This window comes from Falco peregrinus, chromosome Z, assembly GCF_023634155.1.
Source record: "Falco peregrinus isolate bFalPer1 chromosome Z, bFalPer1.pri, whole genome shotgun sequence".
In the NCBI taxonomy this organism is placed as follows: domain Eukaryota; kingdom Metazoa; phylum Chordata; class Aves; order Falconiformes; family Falconidae; genus Falco; species Falco peregrinus.
This window is the reverse complement of record NC_073739.1, coordinates 49,075,543-49,093,167: the sequence shown is the minus strand read 5'-3', so window position 1 is coordinate 49,093,167 and position 17,625 is coordinate 49,075,543. Positions and strand designations below refer to the sequence as shown.

The window sequence follows — 17,625 nt, the reverse complement described above, 5'->3', positions numbered from 1 at the left end:
ATATGGAAATTTTGCCTGCAAAATATTTCTAGCAAATATTATTTCTATCTACTTTAGGAAAAATTTACCCGCAGTAAACATGGTATATGTTACAAATGTTAACAGGTTCCTGACAAAGGATATGAAGGAAACCTCCAGACCCAAACTTTGTGTCTTACTGTCGCCTCTGATACCCTATATATTGTAGTATAAAAAATGTAATGCAATTTTCCATCCTGCATATGTTTCTTTTGTATTTTCTTTCATGTCCTTATAAAAATGATGTTAATAAAACAACCTGTGACAATACATTCCAAATTGTTTCCTACATCTGACATTTTAATACATGAAACAACACGAATTATTGAACCATAAAATCCAAATGCAATATTCTGTATTTTAGCTTTATCTGTGGACAGTTTGGTCTTCTAGTTCCAGCAGTTATTGTCTTGGCAGTGTGCAAAAGTCTGCTAGAAGAAGAAAAGATAGACAAAGACATCTACTGAAACTAATGGAAAACCAGTGTTTTTCTATTCCATTCCCATACGAAAAAATTAGAATAATTTGGGTTTTAAACCTGGGACCAAATTCTCATCTTTTGTTAGTTGCACAGAAAATAGTGGCTCTGCAAACATCTTGAAAACAGGAATTGCAGAAAAAGGAACTGATTTTTAATCACAGTGTATCCTTTTCAGACTTAGAAAATAAGTGACCTTCTGTATGCTCCTTTAATGTTAACATTAATCAGACATATCAGGAGATCTGGGAAATCTAAGTAATACAAGGACTTTCTGCTCCCTCACTGAGAACTGCTTCATTTTTTTCTAGAGGGGAGAAGTCTTGAAGCTCCATGATAGCAGTAGTAGTAGTAGTAGTAGTCATAGCGCTCTGTAGTATGTGAGTATAAACCACTCCTGGGCGGGCTGTCCCCATCTGCTTCTCTTTGATTCTTGTACTATTCAGGATGTCCCTGAAGCTATCCCAGTGGAACAGGGAATAAACTCATAAATCACACAGTACTTGTTTTTCATACAATACCTTACTACTGTCCCATCAGTAATTAAGTGATGCTTCCTGCTGTAAGAAACCAACTGTAAACTTTGGCCCATTCAGATGTGGAAGCCCCCTGTGCCCAGAAGAGGATGCAGGGGTTTAATTAGGTACACAGCTTTTGCTTGCCAGTGACAATAAATTGTAAATAATAAAATTTGACCTGGAATTAGCACGGTATCAAATGTGTGATAGCTTTTCCTTTTCCCTGGTCTGTGTGCAATTGCTGATTTAACAAAGGGTTTAAATGATGAATTTTTGTGCTAGGCAAGCATTTTTAAGTCACTAAGAAAAAGGCAGAGAGGGAGCAGGTGAAACTCATTCAGACTTTGAAGCTTTTGAAATAAGCCTGTGTGCATGAGTATTTCAAACCTGGCAAGGCTAGAACAAAATGTTCACTTCTCTGGGACAATTCTTGGTACAGTTTATCTCATGTGTTTGCTGTATATAATTTCATGGCAGCATGAAAGAAGATCCTAGATACTTCTGGCAAATGAGAACTGGCAACCCATTTAGATGTTTTGGAACAAATTAATCCTAAATATTTCTCATCCTGGGAGGAATATTCATAATGCCTTATGTCTTTTAGTTCTGTATGAGGTCACTTTCAGGGCATTACATGAAAAGAGAGAATCCAGTGCATCTCCTTTAAAGAAATGCAAAAACTAACTGTCCATTCCTAAACATAGTTAGCATATGCAGCTAAATAAAGGAAAACAGTTTTCTTTCCAGCTTTTATTTGCCAAAGTTATGTTAGTGCTTGTGTTGTTTGTTTTGGGAACATGTTTTGTGTTCGGTCTTCACAGCTGTGATGAAAGAATGGAAAGTGTTAGTGAGAAATTCTATTTTCTAGTGGTTTAGAAGGCAAACATTTCAGGGTAGGGGCTGTTTAACAGTACAATTCATCAGAACAACTGGTCCTGATTATGCTAAGGACATTTAGTGTGATAGTGGTATAAATAAATGTGCCATTCGTACAAGCAGACAGGAGTTGTCAGCCCAAGTGAACCATGCATCCCAGTATCCCATGCTGACAGCAAGCAGCATTGGACGCTCCAGTGGCAGAATAAGCCCCAGGAAAACAAAACCTTGCTAATTAGTAGTTAAAGACTGGGCTAAACCTCAAAGCATGACACTTTTCATGCTCTTTGTTGGCATTATCTCTTTATAACTTGCGATATTCTTGTTATTTACACAAAAGGACAGACCTCCTGTAAATGTTACGGTTGTTCGCCTCAACTCACTTGAAAGTGAACCTCTGAGACTAATTATATATTGGGCGAAGAAGTTTTTTCTTTTATCATTCCAGAATGTTTTGCCCTTCAGTTTCAGGTGGCTTTGTTTTTGTGGTGGTGGTTTTGGTTGGTTGTTTTTTTGGTTTTGGGGGTTGGTTTGGTTTTGGTTGGGCTTTTTGCGGGGAGGAGGAAAGAAACTCCTCATCTGTCTCCATCATGAACTGTCATGCAGCACTGCTGGTCAAAACCTGTAGAGTGGAGAACGACAGACCACTTCTGTTCTACTTGAAGGCCAAGCTAGCAGTGCTTCTACAGAGAACTGAATTTTATTAGTTATTGAATACCTTGGCTACAGGGATGCTGGAAATATATAAGCGGAGCAGGCGGAGAGACACTGCAATACAGTCTTAGCCCTCTTCCTTGGAATCTAGCTGTTATTTGTTGCAGTCTGCCTGTTGCGCAGTACGGCTGGAGTTTGTCATCCAGAATAGTGCTTGGTAGTACCCACATACCTTCAATCCAAGTATTAGTAAGCGTGCAAGCTGATTCAAGCAAACTCAAAACCAGTAATAAATAGCTGAAAGTTCATTAAATACCTGAAGTTCATTGCATTTATTTAATTTCTCTGTATCCTAATACATTTTCAAATCATGAAAGAAATTATCAATTATTTTATGCCAAGTTCACCCATCCGGCTCCTAAAGATATTCTGCATGCTCTGGAATTGTAATGTACTTATTGAGAAGTACTGCAGTAATATGAACAGTGTTTTACTGTTTCTAGGCTTGGTTACATGATAATTGTGATTGATTTTGTTTTCCTATCATATTCCAAATTCATCATCACTTTCTACTTACGTGTGTAGATAGCAGGAAAGCAGCTTGTTCTAGAATTTTGGGAATGATTTTAGGGGATAATATTTTAGGGGATAATAGATAAGTAGTCTTTTTTTTTTTTTTTTTCTATTTCAACCTGCTTAGAAATCCTACCTGTTACTGTTGTTGCAGTTTCCAGCTAAAACAAGAAGCAGGGAACAGCTTGTGTGAGTGTATAGCAGGTTATGGTTATGGAGTCCCATAGATACTAAGTCTGGTTTAAGGGGTCAAGATTTGAGATTATCATTCTTACCTCTGGGAAACCATGTATAAAGTGCTGAACAAAGTGTAGGTTTTCCACCATTAGATGAGGGATGTATGTTTAGTAGCATAAGAAAGTCAACATTAACATCGTCCTGAAAAATTTCTCTTGGGAATAATAGTGACAGGGATTTAAGAAAAGAAAAAATCAAAAAAATAAAAGCAAAAAGTCACAATCCAAGGGTTTTTTAGATGCTTCACACTGGCTCTGTTACTTGCTGGAATATATTCTTTTCCCCCATTTCAAATATCTCCCTTCCTTCCTTCCTTCAGCTGATGTCTGCCTTTTGGTAATGCAAGCAAACCATCAGTGTGAAATATCCTTTCCACCAGCTCTGCTTGCTAAACTAGCTGAAATGATTCACTAGTTTGGTTGTTCAGCCCACTGCCATTGCATTCTGCAGGATGAAAACAGATCTGCATAAATGACTCGGGTTTATTGCAGTTTGACACTGTTGATCAGTAAAATAGCCACCAAGACACACTTTTAGAGGTTACATTTTATGAACTAGTTCAATGCGCTAAAATTACATCACTCCGATGCTCTATGGCATTTTTCATAAGGCAGAAGCTACTCAACATAAATTGGATTTATGTCATTAAGGAGTAGTATTTTCTCATTTTGATCGCACAGATTATCAGTTCACAAATCAAGCATCAAATGACTTTCTGCCTGTCAGATCATGATGGAATAGATGCATGTTACTCATGTTACTTTGAAGTTAAATAATAGAGTAAGAGCCCATTACAACAACATTGGCTAGCGCTGAAAAGGGGAAACATCAAATGCTACATATTTTTAAAAAATACTGTTGAAATATTTCAGCTCTATATACCTTTAATACCAAAACATTTTCTACTGTTGTGTTGCTGCTTCACAGCTGAATTTAGAATTTAGTCCAAGCGTGTGGGCTGTGGCTCCTAGTTTCAGGCTACCATCACATACTCCTCTGTCTCAGGGGCTTAGAATGCAAGAGAATCTGAAGTTTTTAACATCTAACATTATTAGTAAAAGGTCCTGTAAACTCTCCAAGTGAAAAATACAATGGAACCGTTATTCTACTTTTTGAGTTGCCTCTCTATCAGACAGATGCTAACATAAATCACTGCAACTATTACGTAATGATGTAAAGGCAGTGTGCTCTAATCCTGGCACTACTAAGTAAGGCAAATTATACCACTTTATGAAATGTTCTTATGCCATCCAGAATGATCATTTTAAATACTGCGGGCTTTTATGACTTCTAGAATAAGGTCTTTGCTATCTTGAGGTCTGTAGAACAAAGAACAAAATAGTTTTGCAGAAATGCCATCATAATTAGTGGATACATCCACAAAAGTAAATAACATTCTGATGAAGCATTCCATGTCACTCAATGGAAGTACAGTCAATGTCATAAAATTCTTAGGTCACTTGTGCTACCACATTATTTTAGAGCATGGTTCTCATTATCCTGATCAAAACTGTATGCTAGCTTAGTATATTACTTCCTGCAAGTGACCTTCAGGATACCTCAATAGCTGGCTTGTTTTCTGCTTCAGTTGATAACCATAGCTGGTTTACTCTGTAGAGGATATCCTCTATGCTATATTGGGTGATTTCAAGCATTTGGAAGAATTTTGAGTATATATTGTTTGTAGATGCTTCTGGTTAAAGCTGTTCCATCTAGCAACATTTTAAAAAAGGGGGGGAAAATCTATTTACTTTGGGATCAGTCAAATCTGTTATTATGAAAATATTTTCTACTTTCATTTTCTGGACAAACATTTCTGTTTTTAGAGACAGATTGCAGTACTAACTCTTCCTAATGGCAGAAGCAGCAACAATCTTAAATTTGAGTTAATGCTATAAAAAGCTGCACATTTCACACAATCTAGATCAGCATTGTAATCTGTGGAGTGATTGCTGGTGGTCTTTGGAGAGCCAGTTAGTGGTCACATTGTGCTGGCTGCCCTAATTTCCAGCTTCTATGCCCCAGTGAAGTAGCTAAAAATATATTAAATGCTTTCCTAGCGTTGTTTTCTTGTGTAATTCATTGCTAGAGCTGCCACAGGAATGTTATATGTTGGTGTTTTGGGTGAAAAACTGATCTGCGTTAGTACGAATGCTAGTCAGCATTGCTCCTACAGATGAGTGATGGATATGGTTTCCATAAATCTGTCTCTCTTTTGAGAAGTAGCCTGCCTAACAAAAATGTCTGTGAAGCCTTCACTTGGATGATGAACTGTTCATAAGTCCAGGTTCACTGGAGGAGCTCTTGTATATTCATAATTCTTTCAATAAATCTGTTCTGGGATTTAAATGAAAAAGAATTAAATCAGCCAGACTTTTGCATGATGTGCACTTTTTGTAAGCCTTACTACCTATAAAAAAGTTAAGATGTAATTCTCTAAAGCCCCAAGCAATAGATTGTACATGAGAAGGCATGACCATTTCACTGGAGCTGGCTGACACACGTGACTCAGATCCAGGTTTAAACTTCCTCAAAACATGGGGAACTTAGGTTCCTGTTCAGCACATTTGTTTTGTAAAGACCAGCTGCAAAACTTGGATCCAGATCTGAGTTCAGGCATGTTCAGATTTGGGGCATTAGTACTTTGGGGCCTGAAATATGTTCTAGATGCTGTTGTTGTGATATAGCAAGCCAGGTGAGGTTTAGTATTGTGTTTTCTTTCCACTTTGGCTGTGAAGAGACCTCTTGCCTCTGTTTTGCTGAAAGGCACTTCTTTAATTCTTGCTTTTTTTCTGCGTTTCTTAGCTAGTGAGCAACTGAAAAACAGTTACAACTGTAATTGCTTTCTGCACATCTGCAATATGTGTTATATGTGCAAATCTAAAGCAAAAGACACCTTTTAAAGATTCTTAAGAACACAAAAAATACTGCAGTGACAAACTGTGTCACTGCAATGACAAAATTTAGTGAGAGATTAAATGCATGGAAATAAACAGTAGGCTGAAAGCTCTCTGAAAATTTTTTCTCCTTCTTTTCCTTTATTTTTCTCAGATTTTATTTTTGTTATTTTAATTTGACTAGCCAGTTATATTTTAGTGAAACATTAGGGAGTGTCATTTAATGTCATCTGTTTCTTAGAAAATAACATCCAGTTGCTCTGAATAATGCAAAGAAGGATTTGAAATTAAAAATTAGAATAAACTCTATTCTGTTCAGAAATCTGTGCAGCAAAAGTCCAAGGTCTGCCTGACTTTTGAGTAAATATAATGCCAGCCTCAAAGTCCAAGGGTAGCAGAAGCTACCCAGATTAAGAGTTTTGTATGGGGTGGAGCACTATTGGAGCTGTGGGTGATCATTGTTTGTACAACACTCCCAACAAAATTCCCAAATCCAAACTGTTCCCCTCATCAAAATTCCAGAATTTAAAATGAAATTGTGACACAAGCATAATGGTATCTTTAGAAGGAAAGGCTTATGTCTACAAGACCAATATATATATATGTTAGCCTTCTCCGGACTGTATGCTGTTTTGGCTAGACTGCTAGAAATAACAACTTGATATTGGTAGCTGGGCTAGCTACTTTTAGGTTACTTTGGTTATTCCTTGCGCTAGAAACAAAACTTTAGATTGGATGGAATTCTCTTGGGAGCATTCAACACAACTTCAGCAAGCATTAGGTAGCCAGAAACAAGTAGCTGTTTTATACTAACACCACCGTGAAAGGGACTTATCTTTGAGAAAGACTATTTACTTCTTCAAATTCCTAAAGTCAATCAGGTTTTGGTTCAGGCTAAGTATTAAATAAAGGCAGTTTTTCCTTTTTTTTTAACACCATCTCTTTGATATAATGTATAGTCATATTCCATACATGCGTATCCATACTCCATTCTTTTGATTCCAGTGAATTTACTCTAGATATACAGCAGAGTTTCACAGAGTAAAGCCCACTGTGATGGCTTTTTAGTTAGTTCAGTACTCATCCCCTTCACGTAGATAAGGGTCAATGCTTATTTAATTATATAATCATAGAATGTTTTAGGTTGGAATGGACCTTTAAAGATCACCTAGTCCAAACCCCCTGCCATGGGCAGGAACACCTTCCACTAGATAGGTTGCTCAAAGCCCCATCCAACTTAGCCTTGAACACTTCCAGTGACGGAGCATCCACAACTGGGCAACCTGTTCCAGTGTCTCACCACCTGCATCATTAAAAAGTTCTTCCTTATGTCCACTCTAAATCTATTCTCTTTCAGTTTAAAACTATTGCCCCTTGTCCTGTCAGCAGAGGTCTTGGTAAAAAGTCTGTCTTTCATATAAGCTCCCTCTATATATTAAAAAGCTGCAGTAAGGTCCCCTGGAGCCTTCTTTTCTCCAGACTGAACACAGAATCACTGAATAACTCAAGTTGGAGAGGACTCATAAGAATCATCGAGTCCAACTCCCTGCTTCTGGAAGGACTACCTAAAACTGAACCATATGACTAAGAGCATCACCCAGGTGCTCTTTGAATTCTGACAGGCTTGGTGCCATGACCACTTCCTGGGGGAGCCTGTTCCAGTGGTGGACCAACCTCGCAGTGAAGAACCTTTTCCTAATGTCCAATATGAACTTCCCCCGATGCAGCTTCATTCTGTTTCCTTGTATCCTATTGCTAGTCACCAGAGAGAGTAGATCAGCACTTCCCCCTCCACTGCCTGCCTTGAGGAAGCTGTAGATTGCCATTAGGTCACGTCTCAGCCTTGTCTTCTCCAAACTGAACAAACAAAGTGACCTCAGCCCCTCCTCATAAGTCTTGCCTTCAAGACCTTCCACTATCTTGGTCTCCCTCCTCTGGACACATTCTGATATCTTGATGTCCTTATATTGAGACACCCACAATGGCATGCAGTACTTGAGGTGTGGCTGCAGCAGTGCAATGTAGAGTGGGACAATCATCTCTCTCAACCAGCTAACAATGTTGTGCTTGATGCAACCCAGGACATGGCTGGCCCTTCTGGCTGCCAGGGCACACTGTTGACTCATATTCCACTTGTCTTCAACCCAAACCCCCAGACGTCTTTCCACAGGGCTGCTCTCCAGCCTCTCGTCCACCAGTTTGTATGTATAACCAGGATTATTCTGTCTGACATGGAGAATCTAGCACTTGCTCTTGCTAAGTTCCATATGGTTGGTGATTGCCCAGCTCTCCAGTCTATCCAGATCTCTCTGTAAGGCCTCCCTACCCTTCAGGGAGTCCACAGCTCCTCCTAGGTAAGTGTCCTTGGCAAACTTGTTTAATGTACATTGGATTCCTGCATCCAGATGGTTTATAAAAACTTTAAAGAGCACTGGCCCTATAACTGGACCCTGGGGAGCATCACTAGTGACTGGCCACCAGCCTGATGTGACCCTGTTTACTATAACTCTTTAAGCCTGACTCATCAGCCAGTTGCTCACCCAACATATTATGGAGCTCTCTAGCTGTATGCTGGACATTTTGTCCAGAAGAGTACTGTGAGAGACAGTATCAAAAGCTTTTCTAAAATAAAAAAACCTCCACATCTTATAACTTCTCTTAGTCAATTAGATGGGTGACTTTGTAATAAAAGGAAATTAAGTTACTTAAACATGACTTTTCCCTCATGAACCCATCTTCAAACCCAGCTCTTTCAGCCTTTCCTCAAAGGAGATGTATCCAGCCCTCTGATAATTTTTCTCACCTTCCTCTGAATCTGCTCTAACAGGTCAATATTTGTCTTGTAATGGGGACCCCAGAGCTGGATGCGGTACTCCAGGTGGGGTCTCACCAGAGTGGAGTAGAGCAGGAGAGTCACCTCCCTTGCCCTGCTGGCCATGCTTCTTTTGATGCAGACCAAGATAAAATTGGCTTTCTGGGGTGCAAGTGTGTGTTGCTGACTCATATTTAATTTTTCATCCACAAGTATCCCCAAGACCTTCTCTGCAGGGCTGCTCTCAGTCAATTCATCACTCAGTCTTTTTTGATATCCGGGATTGCCATGACCTTGCACTTGGCCTAGTTAACTCCAGGAGGTTCACATGGTCTATTTCATGTCAAGTATGATAACATTATTTACATCAGAATTGTTGTTTCCCTAATAAGAAGATTGCAGAAAATATTATGTATGCAAAAAGTAGGCCTTTGGTGGCTGCAGACCAGTAACCATGTTTTTATTTGCCTAGCCATCTTCCTGTGTGTACTGACTCAACTTTGTATTTTGCCTCCTTGTTTATTTTCTTACTCCTGCAGAAAGAATATTTATAAGATCTTTGACTAAATTTGCCTGGGAAAGTTGGCTTGTCTATCCCTGCCCACTTTTCTTGTCTCAAAGTTACCTATTCCTGTAACATTTCTGGTATTTCACTATTTCAACAAGGTGCAGAAGCCTATAGGAGACAGTCTCCTAAACACAAAGAATGAAAGGTTTTTACAGTTGCAATGCCAAGCTGCATGGCAAAACATACCCGTGCATCTGCACAACCCATTGCAGCAGGCAATGTGCTTATCAACAAAAGGATATGGAAAAATGTTTACACATCTTTTGAAATTATTGTCAGCTGACGTGGACATGAAGTTGGGCAGACCCAACCAGACAGTTTGAAAAAATGAACTCATCAAGTCAATGCAGTCCTGATGCATCTTCCTTTTTCATAATGATTTGATGTCCATGGCCTTCCCTTACACCTCATTTGTGGGAAAAAGAGGTATGCTGAAAGAATAAAAGAGACTCTGTTTTCCCCAGAGAAGGACAAACATGGAAATTGTATTGAGGATGAGATTTGGGAAAGAGGTAAGAGGAACACAGAGAGGAAAGAGAGATGCAAGATGGTGTTACTGTGTGTAGCCTGGCCCCACGCCTGCTGGCACCAGGGGAATGGGAGGGCTGACGCAACCCAAGGTCTCATGGGAGGAAAAGGGCACACAGCATACTTTTCTCACAGGTACAGTGCAGAAACCAGAATCTGTCCCAAAAGACTGGTTATCAAGGAGTGTGAAAATAAAGGAAAGTGAAGATTGCCCAACATTACAACCACTTTCAAACCGCTGTGATGAACAGTAGCATCAGCGTTCGCATCCACAAAAATAACCCACCTCTAGCCCATAGTTGCTGGTTTATGTGGAGACTTGTTTCTTAAGAAAAGCATTTCAAACCTTGACGACTGCTGAGAGTGGCAGGAGTTGATGAGGTCCTTCTCTGTAAATCTCTTTCATCATTTTTGGTAATTACAGATAAAGGCAGCTTTGGCATGGGCTTGATATTCTTTCTGGCATGCATTACTGCAAGATTTCTAATTCTAGCTGAGCACAAATACACATCTACTTTAGACTTTTGGAGGTGGGAGGGAGTTGAACTAAGTCCCCCCACAAACGAGCCTGGAGAAATAAATACCAGGGTTTGGGGTTTGTTTACATTAGAAGAAGTGAATGTTTTAATATATTAAAAGTTGTTAACCTCTTTCAGGAACTTTACTGGAAACAAGTGGCTAGTTTTGAAGAATGAAACATGACTCCCAATAGCTTGTTTTTCTTTCATATTCATATGATAATAATTGGCTGTCAAGCCAAACCCTCCCTCAGCTACCTTTTTCCTCTGCAAAATCCCCTGCAGTGCATAGATAACAAAGGTGAGAAGCACCTCTTACTGCTCCCACTCTTTGTGTGCTCTCCAGGACAAACTTGCCATTTTGGGTGACTTCTGACTTTTTCCAGGCAGCTGCATGTATTCCTTGTTGATGTGAGTTCTCACTTATACACTGCAGAGGTTAGAGGTTGTGTGGTGACTGTATGTCATGACATAATCTCCCTAATCTGCTGTGGTCCTTCCTTGTGTGTTAAATGCTGTCTGCTGTGACATTGTGCAAAGCATCTATGCTGACTTGTGAGACCCATAGCATTAATCTGAAGCCTGCCTAGAGGAGAAAACCTAGGCTGGCCTGGTGTCATACAAGATGCTGTGTATTTCACTCTGGCAGGATTAAGTTCACTAGATGGTTTCAGCTTCCCTATTATAAGCATAGACAGGGTCAGAAACAGAATTCACTTTTAAAAATCAAAATTTATGCCCCAAAAAGCTATTGTTTAATTATATTTTTTTTCAGAGTCATTTTAACCATCCATTGATTTTTTACAGATCCTATGACTTGGAATCCAAAAGTAGACACCTGAGAGATTCTGGAATACTGTTATGAAGCACCATAGATCTGAAACACAAACTATTCAGCAAATCTGTTGTGAAAATATACCACCTTAGGCTGAAAGCAGTTTGCCTGCTTTCGTGTGATCGGTGATAACTGGGAAACTAATGTGCTTAAAGAACAAAACCCCAAAGTCTGATCTTGGAGAGAGGACAAGGGGAGTTTTGCAAGAGTGGATCCTAGTGTTCATGAATCATCACAGCACTAATGATCACAATCCAGAATTGCACATTTTTTCTGAGCAACCCTGGCCGTTAGCCAGAGGGAAATTGGAAGAAAAATCTGAATAGTTCTCTGGCATGTGTCTAATGAAATTATCTATTCTTTTCCCTAATGCAAAAAATAAGTGAAAAACAAGTGAGGTTTTTCTCATTTCAAAACAGAAAATTAAAGAAACTGTGAAAAGAAAAAGAAACTGTGGGGCAGCTGATAGAAAAGAACTTTAAATTTCCTTGGTAGTTCAATGGTTCTGAGGTTAATAAATTGTGGTAATTGAAATTATGGTAACAACAGGTCCGTGTGAAACAGAGAGATGTCTGATGGGTTGAACGGCATTTCTGAGAGTCAGATGGGGTATGTATCAAGCTTGCTAGACAAGCTATTCAGTGTGGTGTACAAGGTCTGCACTAGAACTGCCTGCACGCTGCATAATACACTTTTTCCTTTGCTACCTATTGCTGTAAATCAAGAGTACGTCTATGAAATTTAGTGGAGTGTAAAAGGTTTGGCCTGCACCACAGTATCTCTACCAGATTGCCTATATTGTTCAGGAATGTCTGGGGAAAATAAAAAGAAATTTTAAAATTTAAATTTTAAAAATTTTAAAATTTAAAATAAAATTTTACTTGAACTAGTTTTATATAACCGTACAAAAGCATTTAATTAGAGGTATTTCTATTATGCTTTTAACAGCTTGCTTTATATGCCAAATGCTACACTACAGAATATGCATCTTTCTGGTTTTTCTTCTGAAAAAGTTGTAGGGTTTATGTACTTGTTTATCTTCTCTTGTGATCATTTACACCACTGTGATATGTCTGCAAAACTGTTTTCCCTTGATTTTCTACTCACACAGGTGTAAATGATTTCTGGAGGAATTTCACAGTTAAGTCTCATGGATAAAGGTGGAAGAAAGGATGACTTCAATAATTTAAAGGAAAACTGCTCAGTTTATTTTAGAGTTAACTCAGTACGGAAATTTTTTTCTGTTTTTAAAAAATGGAGGACTAAAGAATGACACAAATGCATGCAGACGCTGTCCTTTCTCTTGGATAGTTTGAAATGGCTTGGATTTTAAAATTCAGTCTTGGCAGAGATGCAGTCCTCAAGGAATGTGTGCTTGTTAAATCCTGGCCAAAAAAAAAAAAAAAAAAAAAAAAAAAAAAAAATGAAAAGAAAAAGGGGGGGGAGGCTGTGAAATTAAGAATTTAAAAATGTAAAGAATTCTATTATTTTGAAAGATAATCTTTAAAAGCCAAACCCCACATTCTGAACTGTACTGTGGACCTTCACAGAGTAGCTGTCTGAACTCATAAACCACATGAAACTTCCCCTAAGGTCAAATACTCGGAATACACGCTGTGGAGTTCTAAAAAGATATCTGGGTGTTGACCTCTCTTCTGGGAGCCTTGCCAGCATCAGGGCTGGCATGGGTCTGCTGTAGGGGAAGAGCAGGAGAGCCATGGAGAGCACACGTCAGGGCACGTGCTCTCCTTGACCTCCTTTGTTCCCAGCTGACCTTTGGACACCGCTGATTCCTGTGCAATAGGGGACTGGGAGTAGCAAGGGGCTGGTGGATGGGGGGAAGTTTTATGCTCTCCTCCTCTCATATCAAACTGGGAAAAAGCCCTGTCCTGCTAGCCTGTCATTTCACACCACTGCAGGCAGGATTCCTTCCTCCCAGCGCACAGGTTGTTCCCCAGCAGGCAAAGCCCAGCTGCTCAGACTGTGTCGGTGCTACAGGGTGAGCCTGGGCAGGCGCAGAGCTGTGTCCTCGTGAGATTGCTGTAGATAGCTGGCCAGACATGTGGCATTATTAATGTGATTCAGATGGTGATTTCCAGCTAGGCTCCCTACACAGACCTCCAACCTCATTCATAAACTGATGCCACCTTCTAAAACCACCTTTGCTTTTTAAAGCAAAGGTAGGAAATTGAGGAGTTTTAGAATTTGTATCTCCGCACCTTTATAGGGACAGAAAGCACTTTACTTTGGGGAAGAAGGTTGATGGGGGATTAGGTGATTAGAGATTTTTGTAGGAAAGATGCTGACAAAATAAACATTATGTGTTTGCTTTTTATATTCAGTTACTAATGTTTTTGTGTTTGTTTTTAATTTTTGGATACAGGACCTGTGAAGGGCGAAACATCCGATACAGGACATGCAGCAATGTGGTAAGTGAAATACAGCTTTGGTATGATACAAACTATCACATATGACAGTCACATCCATATAATGCCAATAATTCGGTAATGTGATAGTGAGAATACTGTAGCAATCTAAACTGCCTTTATACCACAGGACCAAGGGCAAATCTTTGTCAGTTTCTTGAAAAGCTGATGCTGAAACTGTTTGGAAGGGATTGCAGTCACAGTCTTTCCAAACAGAGTGTCAGTGAAACTTCAGAGCAGCAATTTACAAGCCCCTGGCAGAATCAAGACCAGTTGTGTTCCCAGTATTACTTTGGTAACCAGCTGCCTCACATTGAGCAGTCTTTCAGGCTGGAGGATTGAGCTGCTAAAGATTGAAGACAAATTAGTAAGAGATATGTGTTTCTGTTCACCTGTGCCCTCCCAGCATTGGCATTCTATTGCACGTCTTAGAAAAGCAGTTTTAGGTAGACTGCACCAATGTTTTGGCCTTTCCAAAGGCTCTTGCTTGTTTTTTATATATAATGAATATAGTTTTCAGTACAATAAAATAAGAAGCTTCAATTTCTGTGCTCACCAAAGTGAAAGTGTGTTTTCACTGGTGAAAATGGAAATAGAGGCTTTCATAAGGAAAGTTTTATTGGGTGCCAAGAATAGTAAAAACTCTCGAATTACATGGAGAAATGTCAGTTTTACCAGTAAAGATGGAAAATGAAATCAAACTTGCATTGGACCAAGCTTTCTCATACCTGATAGGGACATATTCAGAAGCCTTTCAATAGGTGCTTTGTCTAAAAAAAGTTTTAAAAATGAGTACATTCCCTCATATTTAGCTTATATGTTCTTCAATAGACCGCAGCTCATAACGAAAGAAACTGCTTCTATCTGAGTTGTAGTCTCCCATGCAGTAAGATGTCTCACACTTCTTTTTCTGGGTGTATTCCTTGGGTTCCTGAAATCTCTCATTAGCCTGGACATCTGCTTCATTAACTGACAACACCTAGAATAGTCAATAAATAGGTCTGTTAGCTGATAAACAATCCAATTCTATCTCTGAGGCATTCAGGCTATACCACAACCATGGAGGGAATGGAAAGGCTGATTTGTGGCAGTGAGGTTGCATGATGTAGCTTTGTGAAGTAGGACACAATGGGGGAAAAAAAAGAAAAAAAGAAAAAAAAAAAAAGAAAAAAAAAGAGATATTGTATACTGGTAAAGGCTAATTGAAGTACAATTAGACCCATCAAATTTTTTTTGGTTTGTGAATGCAAGTACACTGTAACAGTCCCCTTTCCTTTCTGACCTGCCCTATTGTATGCTAAGAGCAGTGAGACAAACCCTGCTAGTTCCTGGATCACCCTTGAGATGCTGGGGTTTTACCTGTGTTGCAACCCTTATTTTGGAATTGAGTTTAACTTTTCAACATAAGGAATAACTTTTTTAAACCTTATTTTTAGCTTAGGTTCTGCTTTGAAAATGTGTACCTGAACAATTTTTCTTTAAAATAAAACCTTGCATAGTTCTGTCAGGCAATTCCTTTACATACCTTGTATTTGGCAACACTTTCTCCAGACTTTCCAACAGAGCAGTCAGGCATGCAGCTGCAGAACTCAATTATTTCATACCAAATAATCCAAACTGAGTTTCAAAGTGCTTTACTATGTTGAAATCAGTGACAGTTCTGCCACTGACTTATGAAGGCCGAGGACTGTATTTATGATTTTTACCCCTTTGTTTGGAGAGGGTAAAAAATGGGTTGTGCTGCACTGTTCTTTTCCTTAATAAAAGGACTAAATGAGTTTTCATTGTGTTTGGTTTTGGTAAACTTGCAAAACTGGCAATAAAGCAAACTACTCTGAAGCTTCTGACTGCATCATACCTTGACCAGGCCCTCCAAATACAACTTTATGTCATAAGAAAAGTGCTTGGCTGTATTTATTTCACAGACATTTGCTTTCAGGAAACAGTATTTTCTATTTTCAAAGTATGTTGAGTATTTGAATCAGATGTTAGGCCCTTCCACTTATCACCTTTACTAATCTGAGATACTGTGCACCAGTATTCACAATATCAGTCACTGCAAGGACACTGCCTCCATGGTCAGCATCAGAACTTGTGGGAAGATCTTGCCACAGCTGTGGTGGTCCTCAAGCCCCATGTTTCTGGGGCTAGGTACCACTTTGAAATACCTTGTGTGGCACCAGTGGAAACCTGAAGCAGTTTGGGAACCCTGGATATGCATCTGCACTGAAATCCATTCTGTTACTGAATTGTGTAGCTGTACTACTGAAATACTGTTTGTCTCTCAGAATAATGAAAAAGAAAATAATATACTTTCTCTTTAATGAGGTCTACTGTCTTTGCCTCCAAAGTCCAAGGATGCGTGCACACAAATACAGCCTTGGAAACAACTCATTAACCCCATGGCTTGTCGTGGCATTCTGCACTGGAAAAGGCACACAATATTGTGTGTGTGTATTTTTGTAAACTCAGACTTTGCCTTTTAAGATTTCATCCACAAAGGCACTTAAAATCAGGAGGACTAAACTTCCAGGCTCAAGGAGACCTACATTTTCATCTGTTAGATGAAAGTCTGTTGCTTTAAAGGAAAATGAGAGCAAATCCCCATCCCCACCCCCGATTCCAGATTCCACCTCTGCAAATGAGGCTAACTATCATGCCTTGTGGAAAATTCTTTTTTGATTCTTGTGGAAGTCATTGAGTCCTGAAATATAAGCTTTCATTACCATTAGCCTGTGCATAGCTTGAGGACTGGTGTTACTGTTCATAATATAACCGGTCTTTTTATTTTCTGCAAACTGTCTTTCTGTGAACAGGTATGGGGTTTTTTTTATATGGCTGTCCTTACAGGAAAGGATAGGTAATCATGTATACTAAAAGCAAACTCTGTGTTTCAAAGATGAAATTGGAGAATGGGAAGAATACTTCTTGGAGTCTGGCAATGAACACGTTTTCATAGGCACTGTCATTTGCAAGATTTTGCTACAGCTGGTTTTAATTCATCCTGAAAAGGGGAAGAAAAGAATGAGATAAAGAAAAAGAGAGGCAAGGGAAGAGAGTGACATGCCTGTTTCTTCAGTGACCTGTATTATTAGCGATGAACCATTTTGCATGGTATAGACTAAAAGAGAGCTTGATACTGCTATCTATAAAGCTTCTGAGCAGCCTTTAGAAGAACAAATCCTGTCCAGTGTGTTCACCACTTGCTTTGCCTGGTGTTGATCAGACACTAGAAAGATTATGGGTATGAACCCACATGTGTAAATAGTAAAAGAAGGAATGAGGGAATCTAAGATGGTTTAGGGTTGAATTGCATCTGCTTTTTTTATTTTGACTATTCATATTGACTCCAAGTATGTTTCCAGTCATTTTAGAATATAATCATGGGAGGGAGACAGGGAGTAATTTGTTTTTCTTTAGAAAATCACTCTGAACACAATAAAAAAAGTCTTTGTATCTAACTGGGTTGTTACACTAAACATTATGCAAAATAAAAAAAAAAATATTTCCAAACTTTGAGTAGGATTATTTTACTAGTTGGTTGGTTGGTTGTTTTTTTTATCCCAAGCTAGCATGCTCTCTGTTGCTTCTTCTAGGCATATTCTTAGTTGCCAGGTTCGCTCCAGCTTTTGTACCAGGCTATCATGCCACCTCATTTGTCTTTTCTCTTTTTTCAGTCCTTCTGCC

General features: G+C 39.1%; 1 protein-coding gene across 1 annotated transcript in view; it reads left to right on the top strand.

Annotated features, from left to right (window-relative positions):
• The window catches only part of ADAMTSL1 (ADAMTS like 1), a 192,338-nt gene that overhangs the window by 18,035 nt on the left and 156,678 nt on the right, over positions 1-17,625 (top strand). Inside the window, exon 3 of the mRNA XM_027792781.2 lies at positions 13,896-13,941. Coding sequence (XP_027648582.2) covers positions 13,896-13,941 — 46 coding nt within the window. The remainder of the gene's footprint in view (positions 1-13,895; positions 13,942-17,625) is intronic.